Genomic DNA, 22,782 nt, shown 5'->3' with positions numbered 1-22,782 from the left:
ATTAAAAGTTGGATGTTTGGGCTTTTACTTCTGGCAATACGTGAACTAGCTTGTAGTAGATGAATGCTTCTACCCAGAATAACAGAGAAGCTAGCCAAAGGACCAAAAATATGTTTGAAGGCTCCAGAGTGCTACCAAGGCAGCCAAGACTGAAGAGGCCAAGTGCCCAGGGAGAAAGGAGACTTGGAGAAATCAGTGTCACTGGATCTGACATTCTCAGTTGCCTTTCATGTCCCACATTTACTAGCTCACTAGTGGCAGATTTAGACAATAAAAGTGTCTGTGAGGAGGGTGAGAAGTTAAGCGGAGGTAAGACCAGCTTCTTAATATCGAGGAGAAAAAAAATGGAGCTCAGGGCTCACCAAGGTAAATGGATTCTAAGAAGCATTCCAGATGTTTGATTGGGACCTCCATATTACACCCTAATAAAGACTAACTGAACTGAATGTGGCTCTACAAAGAAGGTAACCCAATTTGAGGATCTCAATCCTTGATGAGTTTGAGGAGCTAGATTAAGAGGGTCTACAGTCTTTAATCCAGAGTCCCCAAACACTTGCCATCCAGAGTCTCCCAACACTTTTAATAAGCAGTGATTACAGTAAACAACAATTTACCTGATACATCCAGAGTCCTGACCAAGAGAGGGGCTGGGGATTTAGCTCAGTGATGCTGCACCTGCCTCGAAAGCGCAAGGTCCTGAGTTCGATCCCCAATATTGAAAAACAAACAAAAAAAAAGACAAGAGGGAGAAGACAAGAGAATAGAGAGAAGAGGACAAGTGAACATAGGTTTCTATGTCTAACACTGCAAGGAATGGCCAGACTGTCTTCCTAAGTGACTGCATCATTTCACATTCCTGCCATAGTGTGTGATGGTTTTAATTTCTCTAGAACTCTGCCAACTCTTGTTTTTTTAAATAATGGCCATGCTAGCTAATGAATATGAAGTAGTATTTCATGGTTTTAATTTGCATTTCCCTGATGGCTAATGATTTTGGGCATCTTTTCATGTATCTAGTGGTCAAGTGTATATCTTCTTTGCAGAAATGGGTATTCAAATCTTTGCCTATTTTTGTTTTTTTGGTACCGGGGATTGAACTCAGGACCTTGTGCTTGTGAGCCAGGCACGGTGCCACTGAGCTAAATCCCCGGCCTTGCCTATTTTTAAATTGAGTAATTTGTCTTTTTGTTTTTCAGTTGTAAGAGGTTGTTTATATTTGTGTATTCTAATACAAATCCATTGTCACGTATAGGATTTACAAAAATCTCCCCTTGTATGAGTTGTGTTTCACTTTCCTGTGTCCTTTGGCCTTTTATTTTTTTTGGTACGGGGGATTGAACTTGGGTCCTTGCGCTTGTGCAGCAGGCAGCGAAACCACTGAGCTAAATCCCTGGCCTCAAAATTTTTAATTTTGATGAAGTACAATTTGCTTTTTTTTATTCTGTTGCTTTGTGGTTTTGGTGTTATCACTTTGAAGGATATTTTTGCTGGTTAGGAATTCTAGATTAGCAGTTATTTTCTTGGAGCACTCTAAAGCTGTTCACTATCTTATTGTTTATATCATTTCAGTGGAAATATTGGCTGCTAGTCTCACTGTTGCTCTTTTGAAGATAATCTAGTTGTGTCTGGCTGCAATTAATATTTTTATTATTAGAGTTTATAGTGCTTTTTGAACATATCATATAATATTATTTGTTGGTTTTAGAAAATATTGGCCATTACCTATTCAAATATTTTTTTCCACCCATTTTCCTCACATTCTTATACTCTAACACCTATCTTTTCAACCCATATACAATAAGCTTTTTATACCCTTTTTTGAAATTTCCATTTTCTGCTCTTCAGAAATTAGTCTTAATGTGTTCTACTGACCTATATTCCAGACAATTCCACTTTATCTGTGTCTAATCTTCTGTTGAATCATATAATCTTAATTTCTGTATTCCTCATTTCTACAATTTCCATTTGATTATTTTGCATATTCTTGTTTTGTTAAAATTCTCTAGCTTGCTTATTTTCTTGACTGTATTTAGCACAGTTACTTTAGAGATCATATCTAGTATCTGCACCACCTATAGTGAAAGAAATACCAAGACGTGGTATGGCACGGACAAGGCTCAACTCAAAACATGATGCTAATCAGAAGAAACTAGACAGGAAGGACCATAGAGTGTAGTATTCCACTTACATGAGATACCTAGAATAGGCAAATCTGTGGAGAATGAAAGTAGATTAGTGGTTGCCAGGGACTAGGGTGTGTGTATGGGAATGAGGAGTGCCTGCTAATGGGCATGAGGTTTCCTTCTGGGGTAATGAAAAAGAATTCTAAAATTGATTGTGGTGTCGAATGCATGACTCTATGAATATACTATAAGATAAATAAATAATATATTTTATGTAGGTGAATTATTTGGTGTGCAAATTATACCTTAGTAAAGCCATTACCCCCAAAATCGAGGTGAAGTGAAGATCCTTTTAGGAACAGAAACTGAGGAATTTTGTTTTCAGCAGACTCTCACTTAAAAAAATACTGAAGAGAGTTCTTCAGGCAGAAGAAATTTACATAGATAAAAAGGCACAAGTGCGGGAAGGAATGAAGTATAATGAATAAGCAAATATGTGGACAAATCTAAATGAATATTGACTGCTCCAAACAATACCATTTCATGGGGTAAAATATTTTGCTAAAATATTTATACAAGTTTTTCTTTTTTGAAGTGTTTATATATTTTTTTTCTTCGCAGACTCGGTATTTATCTGACAATATAGACTTCCTTAGTATAGTTCATAACTTATTGTGACTTATAACAATATCTTTCCAATGTAATTGTATATTGATAAATATTAGTTGAATCACATGAACCAATAATCATCTTTTACTTGCTCCCATTTTAAAATTTTTTTGGAATTTGGCTTATAATTCTAAGACATATGTATGTGACTCAGTATATGCTATTTTTTAATACCATCCATCTATTATTAAATAAACTAGATGACTGTAAAAGTACACTTTGTAATATCTCAAAAGATATAGGTGATATTAAAATAATCTAGTCCCTTTAAATTTTCTGAGACCTCATAATGCTAATTTAAATAGGTTTTGCTGAGTCAGAAAGGCATGCTTTTATCTATAAGGTCAATTAGTAAAGAATTAAAGAATGTGTGGTTAGGAGTAAATAGCATAATAGGAAGGAAATATGGAATAATAATAAAGAATAGCAGATTAAACAAAATATACATGTAAATTTGAACCCAAACAGTGTGATCATTTTAGGCTGACAGACTTTTTTTGCAGCACTGGGGATTGAACCTAGGGCCTGTGAACTGAGCTACATCCCCAGCTTCTTTGTGTTTTTAATTTTGAGCTAGGGTCTTCCTAAATTAAGTTGTCCAGGTTGTGCTCAAATTTATAATCTTCTTGCCTCACCCTGCCAGAGTGCTGGGATTTTAAGGATGTGCCACCATGCATGGGTAGGTTAACAGACTTTTACTTAAAAACTCTCAGATTTGGTTTAAAAAAACTATATTCTACTAACAAGAGACACATCTTAAATACATGATCACTAATATTGTAAGTAAAAACTAGAAAATAAGCCATGTAACACTAACCAAAAAATGTGGTATGGTTGTATTAGTAGCAGATGATGTAATTTTTAAAGCCAGAAACATTACTCCAGATAAGGAGGAAATCTCATAGTGCGAAGAGCCAGTGGACTAGGAAATATTTTAATGCATCTAGTAAATAACCAAAATAATCAAATATTGACAGAAGTAAAAGGAAAACCAGAAAAATTCACAGTTGTAGTGGGAGATTAGTGCGCCTCTTTATAGAACACACACACAGAACAGTGAAGACGAAGAAGGCTGAGACATCCTATTTAACAACACTACAGCTGTTAAGGGTGCATCTGTCGAATTTATTGGGCTATAAAATAAGACTCGGGAAATTCAAAGAATTGAAATCATACAGAGTCTATTTTCTGACCATAATGACATTAAGTTAGAAGTGAACAATAAAAAGCACTAGATATTTAAATTCCTACATATTTGGAAATGATGTAGTATACTTCTAAATAACACTTAAGTCAAAGAAGAAATCCTAGGGGAATTTAGATAATATTTTCAGACTGAAGATAATGTATATATGACATATCAGATCTTGTGGGCTGTAGCTAAAATTTACATAGAAGAAAATTATAGTCTTTTTCTTTAAATTTAATTTTATTGGTACATTTTAGCTATACAGTATAATGACATTCATCATTGGAAATTTGCACCTTTACATAGTCTCTCTTGGTTCTTATTTTTCCCCCTTCCCCTGCCCTCCCTTCAACCCCTCCATCCCTCCCTATTTACAAAGACTGTTTCCATTTTTTCATTTTCTCATATTCATTCCATTCCCTTCTTTCCTTTCCCCTACCCCTCCCACTTCCCCTTCCCCTTTACTCCTTTTCTTCCTGAAAATTATAGTCTTAATGCACATAAAATCATTCCCCCATATCTGGGGGGATTGGATTCAGGCCCCCTCCCAAGAACACTGAAGCCCATGGGTGCTCAAGCCTTATATAAAATGGCATAGTATTTACATATAACCTGCATACATCCTCTTGTATACTTTAAAGTACCTTTAGATGAGTTGTAGTATTCAATATAATGTAAATGCTATGTAAATAGTTGTTACACTGTATTGTTATAGGGCAATGACAAGAAAAAATGTCATATTGTATATATTCCGTACCTGTACAATCTTTAAACATTTTCCCTTCATGGTTGGTTGAATTCTTGGATGCAGAACCTGTAGATGAGGTTCTGGATGAGATGGAGGACTGACTATAATGGAAAAGAAAAAAAGACTGCATTCCTTAAGATTTTAGTGCTTAGAAAAATCAAAACTATAGAAGGAAATCACAAGGAACAGAAGTGAATGTAATAGAAAACAAACTTACCATAGAGAAAAACAATATAATAAAAAATTGGCTCTTTGTAAAGATGTTTTAGTAAAATAGATAAAGAATCTCTCTTAAAATGTTATAGAAAAAAACCCAAGAAAGTGAAAATTACTAGGATTAGGAATAAACAAGGGATCTCATTATAGATCTTCAAGACACAAGAAATTAGCAAAATCTGTAGGCTCACTAATACATTGTGGCATTTCAACCACCATGCTTTTATGCGTGCCAAAACCCCAAAACATCTCCACTTGTTTTAGACATACATATCAAAAACAAAAATCCAGTTCTATCCTATATTCCTAGCCTCAAACAGCTTTTGGCCAGTATTTCCCATGTTGGTCAGTGGTACCACCAACATTTATTAACTTGCTCAAGTAAGAAACTCAGGATTTTGCCTCTCTCTGTTGGACACCTCCACATCTCATCAGTCACCCAGCCCCTGACTTTTCCTTCTTCCCTCCTCTTTTCCCCTGCATTACTCTTCACCCTGCCTGTTTCCCTCTTCTGCCATTGTCCAAACTACCTTCAAAGAGCCTCTCATTCCAGCAGTGGCCTCTTCATTTGTCACTCACTTTCCATCTGCCCTCTGCACAGCTGGTTCTGCAAGCATCTGCTTAGAACTATTCCATTTCCCAGCTTCTCATTGCTCTGGAGTTGGGTGTAAGATGTACTGTGCCCAGGAGCCTTCCACTCAGAGCCCTTGGCCTGTGCTCTTTCAGTGCCTGGACTACTCAGCTCCTTCTGTGGCAGGGCTTTTATATCATCATACTTTGATCCCTGTATGAGAACAAGAACAGAAATCACAAAGGTGACTTCCTAGCTGTGGTCCTCCAGCCTTTGGCCGCTCAGTCCCTTCCATGGCCACAAGTGTGTCCTGTGACCTGGTCTGTCTGGCTCAGGGACACAGCACAGAGCACAGCAAAAGGCTAAAAATCTGAATGAGTATACTATAAAATAGCATAGTATTATATGTATGTAAGCTATGCCTACTGGAAACCCTGAAAGCTTACCAGAAACCTCTGTAGTAGGCTCTAGTCTCCTAACCAGTGTATGACGTAGGCCCGAGGAAAAAACTAAAAGATAGAACTAAGAGAGACAGGAAGTGGGGCACCAGGATGACCAATGCTGGTGTAACCGACAAAGGTGCTGGCCAGACCAAGCCGCTGATTTTTTTTTTGGTACCAGGCATCGAACTCAGAACCTTGTGCTTGCGAGGCAGGAGGGAGGCACGGTGCCACTGAGCTAAATCCCCAGCCCAAGCCACTGATTTTTATTGGTAATCAATTGGGGTAAAGGTGAGCTATGTGCAAGGGCAGTACTATGTATGAGTGTACACAGTTGTGTATAGAAATTAATGGAAATTCATTTCTATGGAAATTAATGGAAGCAAGGCTCGTAAAGAACAAGACAAAGCATTCTTGAATTAGGAACAGAATAGACAAAATATGTGGTTGTAATAGAACATTGTCCTTCTAATAAGAAGGTTTTAGTTGTGGAGACAGAATTTGGGTGAGTTGCTCTGACCTCAGCACTAGGCTTTGGCCAGACTCAAGTCTATAAACAGGCCAGTTGTGGGGTTAACTCTTTACAGCCTACACTGCTTATAGCCTACTTTGGGCATAATCAATATTACCGTCTCCCACAATGCCCATCCTACTTTATACCATCTCTAGATTACTAGTAATACCTAATATAATGTAAGTGCTATGCAAACAGTTGTTATACTATATTAGAGAATAATTACAGAAGAAAAGTCTGATATGTCGAGGGTAGATGTGATGTTTTTCTGAATCTCTTCAGTCCACAATTGGTTTAATATGTGTATATGGAATTCAACTATACATACAAGGGAATGTATATGAGGGGTATAGTTTGAAGGATGATGAAATGAGCACTGTACCTCACTATTTACTTTGGGACATGGTGTGCAGATGACAAGTCTAGAGTGTGTCTTTGCGGTGGTTGTTTTGGGAGACCATAGCCCATAAAAGCTTGAATAGCTGTGGTAAAGTTTTGTGTTGGTTTTATTAAGATTTGTGAAAGGAACACTTGACACACCTTTTCTGGACTTCTTTTGCTTGTCATCTAAGTCCAATTTCTTGTCTTTGATACTTTTAGAAGGAACCACAAAATCTAAGGAGGTGTCATAAGCTTCATGGCCACCTAGCAACAGAAGCACCATTTGAGGAGGAAAACAGGTGTAGGTGTCCTACAGTGACTTGCTGAAGCAAGTGGAATGCTTTTAATGCCCCTCTCAGAGCTATGAAGAGCTTGAGGTGGGACGCTCAGGGGCCTCACAGTAAATTCATCTCTGGGGAAAGATACAGCTCTTGGCAATACTTCACTTGTAGGCCAGGGTTATGGGTGTGCAGCCAGTGTAGTCAGAGGTGCCTGGGCCTTCAAGTGCTTCCAATTCTTCATAATTCTGTCTTTCAGTGTGTACTTTATAAGTGGAGTAAGTTGGAGCAGTAGAACGTGCTCTAGGGATTGGAACTTCAACTCATGCCTGCTTCCTCCTCCTGCTCCCCCTCCCAACCTTGGAAGGGCTCTCTGCTTGGTGCTCGCTGTGCTCTGGGGCCTGCGTGGCCTCTCCCTCCTTGCCTTTACCCAGTATCTGCTGCTGTCTTCTGTCCCCAGCAGAAATTTAGGCTCAGGGAGGGTCAGAGTTAGGTGTGGATACCCCTAGGCTTCTCAGGGCTGCTGTGTTGTGGCCATCCATGCCTTGAGTTGGCTGTGTTATGATGTATTCAGTGAGCTACTTGTGGGGCCAGCTTCTCTCCCATCACCCCTCCAGAACAAAGCACTTCAAGGGTGAAAGTTGCCCTCCTTATCTGCTGTGACCAGTGGTGGCAGGTCATGGAAAAAAGAGACTGACTTAAAGTCACAACCTCCAAGATGCTCACAAACCTATGGATCTGCTGGGTGGTTCTGGTTTGGACCAGTTTGGCTGATTTCTACTGGGCTTTCACAGGTATCTGACATCAGCTGATGGGTCATCTGGAGGTTTGACGATCCAGCTGGCCTCACATGATGGTGGAGTTCCAAGAGGAGCAAGAGAGGACAGCCTCAGAGAGGGCCATGCAAGTGTCTGCTGTGTCACATTTACTACTGTCCCACTGGACAAAGCAGGACAAAGGCCAGCCCAGATTTCAGGAGTGGAGGAAGAGTCTGCCTGTTGAAGAAAGGAGCTGAGGGTGTAGTTGCAGGGTTGGAGGGACACAAGCTAGTGGCATTTATTTGAGCTTTACTTTTGGCTCCTTTCTCTTTAAAAATCAGCATATATTTCCCTACTTCTAAACTACTACCAAAATTAGTTTAAAAGGTAGCCTCAGTGTATACTTATAGAGTGGTTCTGTGCAAATCTATTTCAGAGCTACACAGAAATTTTACTGCCTGGACTAGGATCACTGCAGACCTGCTGCCAGACCCCAGATAATCATTAAACCACCTCAGTAACACGCCACTTCATTGGGTTAAGGAGGGGAAAGAATATATAAATTGAGACGTGACATCAGCCTTGTTTCAGAAAATCCCCCCCTTGTTTGGGGTTTTTCTGGGAATGTGAGCCTGCCCTGTCTTTTTGATTGTCCTGTCTTTGTAGGAACAGTCAAAAGAACCCCAGAATAACTTTGTGCAGCCTCTCTACAAGGAGCTGAGGGCTCTTTCTCTGTCTCCAGAGAATGAGGACCAATTTTAATAGTGTTTTGACCCAAGGGAGTGGCATAAAATTCAGGGTATCTGGAAGGACCTTTATTGTGGCTCTGGGACTGGCTCCCTCCTGAGTAGCCCGCCCCCTGCCAGAATCTTGGCCATAGGTTGACAGCCTGCAACCTGATCTGATGTCTCCCTGCTGTGCCACTGTCACTGCCCTGAAATTCTCTAATGGCCACCCTTCTATAATAGCCCTGTAATGCTATCTTCCCACATGGCTCCCTGCTTTGTCTTATGTCCTGAAGTGCCCGACAATGTCCTGGCCACCAAACCTACAGCCAAGAAAGGAGTGCAGGGGACATGCTGCCAGGGGATCAGAGTTGACATGAAAATTGTCAGAGTCAGGAAATTCCAGGGCCCTTAAGTCATTTGGGAAGACATTTGACATGAGAGGCCAAGGGAAGGGATCAGGTTGCCTCCCTGTAAGCAGGAATTGAGGTCAGGGACTGGTTTGCCAGGGAGGGGTCTGAGTCCTTCACCTTGCAGGAAAAGTTTGGCTATTTCTGACTAAATCTTAATAATCTGATTGGATTTAACTCCACTTGCTGCCTATTCATATTGTTTGTGTATTGTTTCAGAAGTTTCTGTTCCGTGGTTATCACTGACAAGATCGAAGAATTCTTTTAGGATGCCTATCAATTTGTTTATAAAAGTGACACCTAGGCCAGGCATGGTGGTGCACACCTGTAATCCCAGCACTGTGAGGCTGAGGCAGGAGGATCACAAGTTTGAGCCCAGCCTGGGCAATTTAGCGATTTAGCAAGAAACTGCCTCAAAAAAAAGGTGTGTGTGTGGGGGGCCGCACCATGGAGATATAGCTCAATGTGAAGGCACTTTGGATTCAAACCTCAGTACCATAAACAAAAAACATCAAAACAAAGCATGGCACCTGAAGCCAACCCTCCTCCCCACCCCCTAAATATTTAGTGTATCAGTCTGGCCAAGACACAGTTTTTTCTTGTTCCTTGGCTCATCTTATGTGTCTCCAGTGCAACAGTAAAGCGAGGCCTGTGTCGTGGAAGGGTGCAGGCAGCATGTTTTAACTTCACAGGCCGCTTGTGCTGTGTGGGTCCCCTTGCATGCACATACCTCTTCTCTGTAAGGGTAATGATGTCTGGTTGGTTCCTCTCACGGTCGCCCTTCTGTGAGGGCCTCTTGTGTGCTTACCAAGGAACCAAGAGACACGTACTCATTTTCTTTTGCGGTTGGGCATAAATGGGGAGGGGCTTGCCCAACTGTTAATTAGTTAATTACCACATTTGGCTTAGGAATTGATGGTAGCTTTTCTTTTTGAGGGGGACTTGGGCAAGGTGGAGGATGTTGTGTGTGGGAGTCTCTGCCAATTACAGCAGGAAGAAAAACTCCCATACCTTTTGATAGTTGATTAAATGGCATTTTGTCTTATTCTGTCTTGTATTTTTATGTCATACTCAATGAAACCACCTCTTTGAGGAAAGGAAGCATTTATGTGTTCCTTGGTACCCTGCCTGTGCTTGACATATAATTTTGTTAAAATGGAGCTATGGAAATGGTAGTTAATGATGCCCGGAATATGAGGAGAGGAATGGTGAGACCGGGAAGTTAGGGTAAGGGCTGGAGATCTTAAGGCTGGGGAGCTTGTGGTGTTTCCTGTTGTGATTTGGGGCTGGCCCAGAGCACACTGAGGCAGATGTCTGGCAGGCCAGATGGAGTGTCCAGGAAGACGGGATATTCACTCTAAGATGCTAGGAATAGAATTGGAAGGCGTGGAAGGGGGATGTTGGGTAAAATAGCCAATGGTGGCAATTAAAGAGAGGAATACATCTGTGGCCATCAGTACATTCCCACCCTGGCTGCATAGGAATTAGGTGGGCATGGCAGGGACTGAAAGCCTAGGCCAGGGTCTCCTGATCCTTGCGTCCCCTGTGCCATCTCCACTGTAGGCTGGAGTCTGGGAGCAGAGTGAGCAGAGTCTGGGAGATAAGTGGTGATTGTGAAATCCTTAGGAATTTTGTGAGTCAGTTTTTAAATGTAGCCATTATTAAAAATTAAATTATAGAAACTTATGACTGAAAAAAAATTGAAAACAAAAGTACTAAATATTCAGAAGACGTCACTTGCTAGTCATCTGCTACTCCACTGTTTCCCAGTCTCCAGTCATTTTGGAATTAGAGTATGAACTCACTAACGAGCTGAAGAAGAGCTATCCTTACAACCTGATGAATCAAAGGTGAAGTTATAACTTTGGATTTCCTTATAATGTTGATCTCAATCTTCTTTGGCAAAATTCTTTTACTGGAAGTGTAATCATTTTAAATGCAACTAAATGCTCCCTATTGCATGTGCTCTTGAGCTTGGATGCATCCTCTGTATCAGTATGGGGGTAACACTATCTTCTGGGGAGCCACTGTGCATCAGTGACTTCCCACTGGCAGCTTGAAACAGGCCGTGGTGGGAGCAGTTATGCCACGTCCAGGTGCAGCCTGTCTCTGCACCAGAGTAGCACTTCCGGTCCTTCTAGATTCTCTCCCCAGGCTGAGCATGGACCACAGCCTCACAATGACTCAGACCCTTTGAGGAGAAGCAAACTCTGAATCCAATAGCTTTTTTCTCTGGGCTCAGAGGTTTCCGAGGGCTGAGGCCAAAGAAATCCTTATGGCTTAAAGGGCTTTCATTATCCCATCTTCTAGTCTGCTCATTTTTTGTGGGATTAAACATAAGTACAAATGTTGATATCACTAACAGAACTCACTATGTAGTTTATTTTTTGTTAATACTAGCAATAGAAGTTAAAAGCAAGAACAAGCTACCAGTGATTATACTGATACTTGCAGTCCAGTGTGCATGTTAACAGATCTAGTTTCTAGTGGAATTTTCCACCTAGGAGTGATGAAGTCTGATTTCAGCCCATAGAAGATGCCTTTGCAGGAAACTTCCTGTTTGCTGCTTCCACTGACTGGAGGAGACAGCTCCCCGTATCTCTCTCCAAAACCCTGGGAACACTTCTGGTACCACAGTATGTGAGTTTGGCCAATTTGATCCCTATATTCAAATACTTTTTCAGATTAGGTGATTCATCTATGAAATACCATTCAAGAAGGCTGAAATTCACCAGTTTACCTTTGGTTTGTTATTAGAGAAATAAGACAAGTGAATCAAATAGGATTAACCCTCCCAGTGATTTAACTAGGTATTTCTCATAAATAATAAAGAACAGATTCCTTTCATTCTATTGAGAGTAATCAGAATCAAGGAAGTTTGAGATCTCTAACAGGAAGTAACAGCCCCTTCTAGATGCCAATTCTGAACAAGATGACTGTCTAGATTTCTTTTGTTGAGGATACTAAACACAGTTTTTTCATCAAAAGAGACTAATTTGTTTGAAATCTCACACCAGATTATCAAGGATTTGTCTAGATGTTTTAAAGTAGCTACATAAATTTGTCTCCACTGTTTCCCAAGCCTGTCATTTTGGAATGAAGTCTTAACTCACTCACTAGATGCATAATAAGAGCCATTCTTACAACCTGAGAAATTGAAAGTGAAGTTATAAATTTGGATTTCCTTATAGTGTTAATCTCAATCTTCTTTGGGAAAATTCTTTTCCTGTATTTGTAAGTGTAATCATTCTAAATGTAACCAAATGCTACCTGTTGAAACCACTTCGCAATCTTAGCCACTGTCCACAAGCTAAGGCTCATTTCTTGGTCTTACCACAGTCCAGGACAGGTCGGTGGAGATTGGGTGATAAAGTGCTCCTTCCATACAGTGACTCAGGGACCAAGCACCTTCTGGGCTCTGCCACGTTCTGGGGTTTGATGTTGTCCTCTGATGACTCTGCACCTGGCTATACAGAGGAGAAAATGGGTGGACAGTTTTGAGGGCTATTATGGCCAGGCATGGGAGCTTTCCTCACTTGTACTCACATTCTTTTGGTTGGCACTCAGTTATGTGGCCAGAGCCCAAATATAAGGCTGGGTCGTGTGGTCTGTATGCCCAGGTGGAAAAGGGAGAGGAGTTGCTGAACATATGGCCTTGCCTTGACCACATCAGGACTCTCAGATGACATAAGCTGTATTTTGCCAGCATGATGATATTTTAAATTTCCTTGCAGATTGTAGTGGTAGAGAGCATGACCTTGACTCAAACTGCTGGAGTCTAAACTGCAGCTCCACAACTTGCCAGATGTTGACATTGGCAGTTAACTTAGTTTCTCTCTAAATGTTGATTTGCTTACCTGTAAAATAGGCTTAACAATAGAACATAAGAGTCCATTTGAGAATCAAATGGCTTACTGCGTCTACATATTTAAAAGATTGCTTGGATGGTAATAAATGTGTTGGTTAAGTTAAAAGAAATCTAAAATGAGACTAGAAACAGAAAAACCTAATTCCCTCTTTGGTGTGTTGTAATTTGGATATGTTGCTATTTAGGTAGAGAATTTTTTTTTCAGTTCAACTGCAAAAATGTTTATTAAACAACTATGATCTGTAATGTACCAGGTATGACCATAGACTAAGTATGCTTTTCATCCATTCAAAGGAAACAGCACATTTTCCTCACCAAATATGTCTTTTATATTCTGTAACTCTTAATCCACAGTCACACCAGCGTTAGGATTTTGGTTGTCACTTTACAGATCTGTAACTTCCTCTGTGTCCCTCCAGGTAGAAAGTAGCATTGACCAAGGGCCCAGAGGACTGCTTTTCCTCCCCATCCATGTCTTTTGGGCCCTAGTCCTTTAATAGATGTCATATCTGTCCCCTTGGAAACCAATTTGCCTCCAATCTATTTGTGCTAGTATGTTACCTCTTCTAGCTATGATTCACAGTTCAGAATAATACTTGATTTTTAAAAACATGTGAGGGCAATGCAAGGGACTTTCTTTATATGAAGTCCCCTTTGGAGGAGCAACCTGACATCGTGCTCTTTCTTTTGCAGCTGGATGATTGTGCACTGCAGCTCTCCCACAATGGCACCTACTTGGACCTGGAGGCCACCCTAGCAGAGCAACGAGATGAGTTGGAAGGCTTCCAGGATGATGCTGGGTAAGACTCACCAATGTCCCTGCTGCCTGCTCCCCACTTCCCAGGAAACTAGGGTATTTTGAGGCCTTAAAATACTTTGGAGAATCCACCATAGCTTTGACCTTCTTTGCACTCACAGTCACACAAGAAGGGCCATGTAAATGATGGAGACTACAGACTCTTTTCCATTTTGAGGGACTTTACTTGACAACACTACTTGGAGAGGGAGCCTGTCTCAGAAACATTTCTGGTATAGTTTAATCAAGCACATGGTATTTATCTTATGTTGTTTTTAATCCAAGTATGTATGACAATTGAATCAATATTTTCCAGATTTTCATGGATTGACAATGGTTTTAAACATTGTTTCCAATAATTTATTGAATATTTCATTTTATTGGCAGATGGCCTAGTAAATAGTTTTATACACTCTCATCTTTTGTACTCATTACAGTGGAGAAAATAATTATTATGTCAATTAACATCAAATTATTTTAAATTTCCATTTAGATTGCTTAATACTTATGATTTCTGTCGGTTAAGTCAAAATCAGACAACCACTCATTTTTATATTTGTTTGGTTACTAAAATAGCCCCCTTATGGTATCCATCCCTCCATTTCTGCTCCTCATCCATGTGAACCAAATATATCTCTGATTTCATCGCCTTCTTCCTTAGACCTTCAGAGCCTTCCTAATGCTTCCCAAATAATGCTCAGCTATATTAAATTTGATGTTCACCCCCCCCCCCCCACCAAGTTGTTTAAAGCTATTTTGTCTAAGTAAAAAATTGCCAGGTGAGCCCCACCGCCATCCCAAGCTCCTAGGGCAGAGAAGCTGAGCCAGTCCCAGAACCTGGAAGGAAGCTCCTCTGCCGCCATCCCAAGCTCCTAGGGCAGAGAAGCTGAGCCAGTCCCAGAACCTGGAAGGAAGCTCCTCTGCCGCCATCCCAAGCTCCTAGGGCAGAGAAGCTGAGCCGGTCCAAGAACTCCAAAGGAAGTTCCCCCACTGCCATCCCAAGCTCCTAGGGCAGAGAAGCTGAGCTGGTCCCAGAACCTAGAAGGAAGCTCCCCCACCATCATCCCAAGCTCCTAGGGCAGAGAAGGTGAGCCGGTCCAAGAACTCCAAAGGAAGTTCCCCCACTGCCATCCCAAGCTCCTAGGGCAGAGAAGCTGAGCTGGTCCCAGAAACCAGAAGGAAGCTCCCCCGCCACCATCCCAAGCTCCTAGGGCGGAGAAGGTGAGCTGGTCCCAGAACCTGGAAGGAAGCTCCCCTGCTGCCATCCCAAGCTCCTAAGGCAGAGAAGCTGAGCTGGTCCCAGAACCCAGAAGGAAGCTCCCCTGCCACCATCCCAAGCTCCTAGGGCAGAGAAGGTGAGCTGGTCCCAGAACCTAGAAGGAAGCTCCCCCGCCATCATCCCAAGCTCCTAGGGCAGAGAAGCTGAGCCGGTCCCAGCACCTGGAAGGAAGCTCCCCCTCTGCCACCCCAAGCTCCTAGGGCAGAGAAGCTGAGCTGGTCCAAGAACTTGGACGGAAGCTCCCCTGGCACCATCCCAAGCTCCTAGGGCAGAGAAGGTGAGCTGTGTGGGTGCCAGGAGCACCCCGCCCCCCCCCCGTGGAAATGAGAAGACACATAAACAAGCCTCAAAAACAGACTTCTGGATCACCTACAACAACCCCAAGGGGAAACGAGATGGAATACTCTGATACTCAACCACCTGGACTCTCTGAACTGGCAACAAAAGAGGAGCTGGGAAAAATGAAATCAGAAATAATTACTCAGTTAACAGCAAAGATTTTGCTCATGGTGCAAGACATGATTAATAAATCTAGAGAGGACACAGATAAAAAAATAGAGGATCTGAGGTACATGATGGAATCCCAACATAGGAAACAAATGGAATCCATAAAACAGATGCAAACAGATTTCCAGGAGATTAAAAACTCCATCGAAAGTCTGCACAGCAGAATGAACCAATGTGAGGATAGAATTTCAGATATAGAAGAAAAGATTGCAATTAGTGAGGAGGAAAAGAAAAATTGCTTTAAAATTATAAAGGAACACGAGAAATCAATCCAGCAGCTGCTAGACGATGCAAAGAAGAATAACATAAGACTGATTGGAGTCAATGAAGAAAGAAGAGAGAGTGCAGATGACATAAAAAATCTGTTCACGGAAGTGATGGCAGAAAACTTCCCAAGGAGGGGAAAAGAACTTGACATACAGATAAGTGAGGCATATAGGACTCCAGCTAGCCTTCATCAAAAAAAATCTACACATAGGCATATAATAGTTAGGATTCCAGAAATCCAACAGAAGAACAAAATTCTACAATCAGTGTGAGAAAAGAAACAAATCACATACAAAGGAAAGCCCATCAGAATCACAGCAGACTTCTCAATGCAAACCCTCAAGGCAAGAAGAGCTTGGAGTGATGTATTTCAAGCCCTAAAGGAAAACAGCCTCCAACCCAGATTGATGTACCCTGAAAAACTATCTTTCAAAATTGATAGAGAAATAAGATACTTTCATGATAAAGAGCACCTCAGGAACTTCATGAATATCAAACTGGCACTCCAAAAAATTTTAGACAATACCCTAGGAAAAGACAATGAGGATCATCACCCCAGGAAACCCAGCAGAATGAATCCATTGGGTGTGACAAATTAAATGCAAAGGGGGAGAATCCAACAAAAAGAAAAAGTCATGACAAGGCCTTTAAAACTTTTAACTTCATCTCCCTAATGAGGGTATAATTCAATCTTGTTATTGTACTGATTAGCATTTTTCTGATTCTAGAGTTGCACACCTTTCCTTGTGCTGTACTGGCTATTTATCATCTTATGTCTACTTTTTAATTGGGTTGTCTATTAATGAGCTCTAAGAATTGTTTATATATTCTGGTCATAGGTTATATGCATTGTAAATATGGTCTGTTTAAGGACTACTTTTCATTTTAATGATGTCATTTAAAGTTCTAAATTTTGATGGAATCTCATTTATCAATTTTTTTCTTTTATACATCATGATTTTTGTATCCTAGGTAGTTCTTGCCTACCCTGAATTCATAAACATTTTCCCTTATAATTTCTTCTTAAAGTTTTATACTTTTAGGCTTTCTTATTTAGGTTCATAGATCCCTTCAAGTTATTTTCATGTATGGAAAAAAAAAGCGTTGAGGTTAATTTTTTATATACGGATACCAGGTGTTCTAGTGCCATTTGCTGAAGACACTGTCTCTTCCTCGGCTCTTGAATCAAGTTTATATTCTATAAAATGCTAATGTTAAATAATCTTTCAAAACTCAGTGGATCATATATGTGTGGTTCTATTTCTAGATTCTCTGTTTTATTCAAATGATCTATATGTCTTTCCTTATACCAACACTGCCTTGATTACTGTAGCTTTAGAAAAAGTCTTAAAATTAGGTACTAAACATCTTCCAACACCGTTTTTGTTTTTTTTAACTTTTCTAGGTCCTTTGTACTCCTACATAACTTTTAAATTTCAGTATCCAATTCTTCATTTATAGCAAGTATACACAGACCTGAATTTTTATATATACCTTGTGTTTTCTAATCCTGCTAAATTCAAGTACAAGTTCTAGGGGCTCCTAGAGATTTCTTAGTATTTTCTCTGTAGATGATCATTTCATCTACATATAAAGATTTTGCTTCTGCCATGCCAATCCTATCCTAGTTGTGTCATTTTATTGCCAGACTATTTTGGTTGGGCCTAGGTTTCAAAGTTTAATGGACAGATAAAGAGTAAGCATATCTGCCCTTGTTCCCCACCTTAAGGAGAAAGCATTGTATCTTCTCCATTCATATAAGGCATTCTCGCTGGAAGTATGGAGTACATGTCTTTAATCTGTTGAGCAGGTTCTGTTCTACTTCTAGTCTCCTGATAGCTTTTACCATGAACAGCTGTAGAATTTAGTCTAATACTTTTTCTCCAACTAGTGACAGGATCATATGGGTTTTTCCTTTCCTCTGTTAAAATGATGACTTTTGGGGGTGGATCTTCCAATGCTGAACCAACACTGCCATCCCTATAACAAAACCACTTTCTACATCCTGCCAGATCTGACTTCTAATAGTTTGTTTTGTTAAACAAATTTCTATCTATGTTCATACTCTTTTCTTCTATTTTCTTTATCCAATTTTAGGATTAGCACAATGTTGAGTTCCTAAAATGAGGGGAGAAGTGTTCCTTCTTTTTTCTGCTTTAATTGTTTGATATAATTTATCAGTTAAAATGTATATGAGCCTGCTGTTGTCATATAGGTAGGTTTTCAAGCTAGGAATGTACTTTCTCTAATAGGTGCTACTCAAATTTTATATTTCCTCCAGAGTTAGTTTCATTAATTTGTCTTCCAAGGTACTTCTTAGAAGTTGTCAAATTTATTTCAAAAAAGATTTTTGTAATATGCTTTCTGTATCCTTTTAAATTCTGTAAAATCTGTGTTAATGTCTCCTAGATCTTAATATTGTAATTTAAAAAATATATAATTGATATTGTGTAACAGGAAGAAAAGGTCTAAAGGAACAGGGGAATTGGGAGGGGTAGGGGAAAGGAAAAAAGGGAAAAGAAAAAATATGAGAAAAGGAAAAAAATGGAAACAAAGTCTTTGCAAATAAGGAAGTGTTGAGGGGGTGAAGGGAGGGCAGGGGAAAGGGGAAAAAAAAGAACCAAGATACTCATGTAAAGGTACAGGATCTCAATGATGAATGTAACTGTATTTTATACCTAAAATGTACCAATAAACTTAATGGGAAAAAAAAATTGCCAGGTGAATATTATTTGAGATAATTATTGTTTTTTTTTCATTGTTTATTGGTACATTTTAGAGTTGTTAATGAATTATTTAAATAATGGGGACAAATTAGAGCCTTCTTCATGTTGGTTTCATGTAACTCTGACTCCAGTGGGTCCTGATGGATTCCTGGGTTTCCTCTTTTTTTTTTTTTTGGTACTGGGGATTGCACTTGGGACCTTGCAGTTTCAAGGCAGGCTCTGGAACCACTGAGCTAAATCCCCGGCCCTCCTCTGTTTTAATGGTTGTCACAATTTTTAGTTATTACTCCTCTTTTGTTCTGCTAAAACTCCCCAAGATCTGAACTATACTTGTCTGAATGCCCAGCATCCGGCCTTTTGTCAACACCTTATAGGCACTAAGTGGGTATCGGTAGCCAGGTAAATGGCATAGTCCCAGAATGGATTCTTGCATGGCATAGCCATGAGCACCAGGAAGCCCAAAGGCCTTGGCAGGATCCAGCAATGTTATCTGAGGCCACCTTTCTTGTGTCCAGCGTGGTTTGAGGGCCATACCAATAGTATGTGGGAAAAGACTGTGGGAACCATCATAGGCTCTGAAGCCACACCAGACTCTACTCACCATCACTTAAAAAATTGACATTGGGTGAATCCCATTGCAATAGTTTCTACTAATTATCTGACAGTGATACCCATTATGTAGGCTGGGTGACACTCTAATTGGACAACTTCATGACTCACTGAACAAGAAGACCCCAGGAATGGTATAAATAGATCATTGTCAACTTGAAAAATGTCTCTAGTGGTGTCATGCTTGAAGACCTTGTCCTGTTTGGTTTTGTTTTCTTTCCTACCAAAACTTGAATGATTTGGAGATAGCAGCTCAGGAAAAAATGCTATTAAATAACAGTATAAGAAAATAGAGTGAAGAGGAAAATAACACTTGTGGAGCATCCAGTATGCCAGGCTTTGTTCTAGACACTTTATTTACAGTATCATTGTTTAATAGTTACTTTTGGAAATACTCATATAATTGGATTTTATTGTCTCAATTTTTCATCAGAGAAAAGTGAGCATCAGGAATTAAATTATACACCTAGGGTGGCAGAGCCAGTAGATGGTGAGCCAGTTTTGAGCACGAGTGTGACTGATTCCCAGGTGTTCACCCCTCTGCTGTCCTAGGAGCTTCTGGGTGAAGGCATTTCAGGTTCTATGCAGCAGGTACAGCAGTATGAGTTGGTTTTTGCAGAGATCAGGGCTGGTCCAAAGCTCCACTTGCAGTGTAAATAACACCCAGCCATGCTGCAGAGTGGCTCCAGGGAAGACACTTTTTCTGCCAACATCCATCACTGACACTACAGCTCGCACTGTAACACTGGTGTCCAGATACTGGAATTTTCTACACAGTCCTTCAGAGTTCTCTAGTGGGCTTGCCAGGGTAGATCTTAGTACTTGGTTTCTCACTTTGTACCCTTCTGAAGCCTTGCCGGATCCAGCTAGGAGGTAGAGCCTGCATCCCATTTCTGTACCCCAATAAGAATGAATATATATATATATATACATACATATACATTGTGATGAGAAGAGGGAAGGCACTCAAGACATGGAAACTGCAAACAGAGGAAGTAGCCCAAAAGATGACAGCTATACATTTGACTAACATGCCTCAAACTCAGAGTGAGGTTTTATGTCTTTGAAATGGTGTTCATTCATAGTGACCGAACCTTTGTCCAGAAGAGTGTGAAGAAACCATCTCTACTGGTCTCCTGGTGTGTGAGAGTGTCTGTCTTTGGCCCTCATTGCAGAAGACAAGTCAGGATGCCAGTGTTCTGGCACTATCAGGCCACCCTGCCATCCCTGGATTAGTTGTCATCACTGAGCACTGGAGGCACAGGGCAGATCCCTGGGTGCTGGCTTGCAGGTGGCTGCAGGCTGAGCCCTTCCCATGCAGGTATCGGGTGCATTTGAAATGTCACACACACTGAGGGTCCCTCCTAGGTCCTCTCCTAAGTGGGTGACATTTGGCAAAGTCTGTGTACTTGTAAACTCATGTCTCCCGTGATTGGGAATTAAGATATAATTATTTCCTAGTTAAGATTTGTCCTTTTAAGGTGTGAAAATGGCAAATAAAGAATTCATTTTTTTGGGTACCCGGGATCGAACTCACCACCTTGTGCTTGTGAGGCAGGTGCGGTGCCACTGAGCTAAATCTCCGGCCCTGAAGAATTATTTTTGTTCTTGATTTGTCTGTATGAATTATAGGAAAGTACCTGTTAATATTGTGACCATCTAATGAAGATCTGTGAAAAGTTATGGCATTTTTTCATATGGTGTGCTCTGAGTGAATTTCCTTGCTGGAGGAATGTGGTCCTTTGTTCATGCTTGTTACCCTGCTCTTTTATGCCAAGACTAAAAATTAACTCACTTGTTTAGAATTATCACTGAGGTCATAGCTAATCGGTGAAGAGCAGAAAGTCCTTCAAAAATGGAAGGACAAAGTAATTAGTAGGTGAACAGAATAGAGCAAGGTCTGTTCACTGCCTTCCAAGGCCAGGAAAATTATCAAGTGGTGCAGTGGAAACAGGAGCTTCAAAGCCTCTGATTATTTTTGACCCTGCTATTGTGTTACCTTGGGCAAACCATTTTACTTCTGATAGAAATTTATAAAATAAGGACATTTATAAAATTTACTTAAAAAGACATTAGTCAGTTCCATTGTGAGCAGGAGTTCAGACAGGGTCTCTGACACCCCAGGAGAGCAGCAAGGTATAGTGGTTAGGGACACAGGATTCGTGGTTAGTGTCATGGCTGTTTGACCATGAGGATGTAATTTCACTTCTCTGCATCTCAATTTTCTTACAAATGGAGATAATATAATCATGACATTGCCTCCTTAGGTTGTTTTAAGGTAAAATGTGACGACATGTCTAAAATATTAAGCTAGTTGCCAGCACCGAACCCGTATAACTCAAAAATAGTAGCTGTTGCCATAATTATAGCTAGAATTTGGGACCATGATACATTGTAATGAGAATTGCTGGATTTTAGGCCTGGAGGATTCTAAGCAGGTCAGGCACTGAGATTTGTAGTTTTGAAAACCAAGGAAGAGGATTTTGCCCACAGGCTGAGCTGGGCCAGAGCCCCCTGCCCTTTTGTCTATCACTATCCCCAGGGCCTCTGGAAGGAAGGAAACCAGTGCCAGCCAAGGTCCTCAGAAATCTGTCCTGGGGAAAGAGGGCTTTTAAGTGTACCCTGAAGGGAAATAGTGTTTTGGGTGGGTAGAAGGGATGTGGTGGGGAGTCATGGCTTGAAGCAAGAGTGGGCCTGAGAAGCACAGTGTCTTAGAGACAGTGTGAAGACAGTATGGCTGCTGAACATATCACACGCATTCCCTTTGAGTAACTCAGGCACTCACTTTTTCTCAGCATGACCCCCTTTTAGACCTGTGCTGGAGGGTCAGGGTCAGCTTATGCATCTGCTTCTCTCACCTGCTTTAGGGGCTGATGACCTCCCACCTGTGCACCCACATGTTGGTGTGCAGCTGGTGGCTCAGAAGCTAAGGATGGGAGGATGGATGTGTGGCCGAGAAGCCTGGGAGGCCTGGGAGGAATCTGGCCTGTTGAGGGTGGGTATGATCCCTCCTGCCAGCTTTGCAATGGACCTGCTTAGAGAAATGCAGGAGTTTGGGTTCTACTGTGGCTTTACTCTCAGACATCTAACTTCTCTGCCTACAGCTCCTGGGCCAAGGATCCATGTATGTAGGGTTCATGAACTCCTGAGGTTTCTGCATTGTTTGTGGATGAGTGGGTGGAGCAGCATTTCAAACTCTTCATCAGATTCCCAAAGAGGTCTTTGCCCTTAAAATGTCAAGTTTGAAGAGCAGTTACCTCTTCTAAGGATCTAATATAAAAGTTAACCTTATTTAGTCACACATTTGTCTGCGTTTCCTTGGCCTCTAGGATTGGTCGATGGGAAATCATCTTTGAACCTAAGTCTAAAAGCTAGGTGAACCTGAAAGACCAAACCAAAGCAAGCAACCAACACAAGCTCTACTTAGAAAAGAAATTCTTCTGGTGAGTGGAAAGCTAGTTAGGTTTAGCTGAGGTGCAGACCTGTTCATAGAGGTGCTTATGGCAAATTATTAAAGGGTATGCGGAGTCTTCTGTCTTCCTCATGCTGTGTGAGGGTCCATATGCAGACCAACACCTTCCCTGGTTGATCTGGGAGGAACTGGCTTTTTCAACCAACAGGAGCTATTGGAGTGAGCTCAGCACAGTGCTGCATGGGGTTACCCAGAGCCTCTTGTGGGCATGTTAGGCCACCTGGCTCTGAATACTC

The 22,782-nt window shown here is 41.0% G+C and overlaps 1 protein-coding gene across 15 annotated transcripts in view; it reads left to right on the top strand.

Moving 5' to 3' along the window:
• The window catches only part of Fhod3 (formin homology 2 domain containing 3), a 497,386-nt gene that overhangs the window by 38,860 nt on the left and 435,744 nt on the right, over positions 1–22,782 (top strand). For all 15 annotated transcript variants that reach the window (XM_087189308.1, XM_087189306.1, XM_087189305.1 and 12 more), the window contains exon 2: positions 13,584–13,690. In XM_087189308.1, coding sequence (XP_087045434.1) covers positions 13,584–13,690 — 107 coding nt within the window. The remainder of the gene's footprint in view (positions 1–13,583; positions 13,691–22,782) is intronic.

This window comes from Heterocephalus glaber, unplaced genomic scaffold (assembly GCF_053883595.1).
Source record: "Heterocephalus glaber isolate CG9 unplaced genomic scaffold, H.glaber_assembly_v1.0 deba00000331, whole genome shotgun sequence".
Classification (NCBI taxonomy): Eukaryota; Metazoa; Chordata; class Mammalia; order Rodentia; family Bathyergidae; genus Heterocephalus; species Heterocephalus glaber.
The sequence above is the reverse complement of the archived record's forward strand: the minus strand, read 5'-3'. Positions and strand labels throughout refer to the sequence as shown.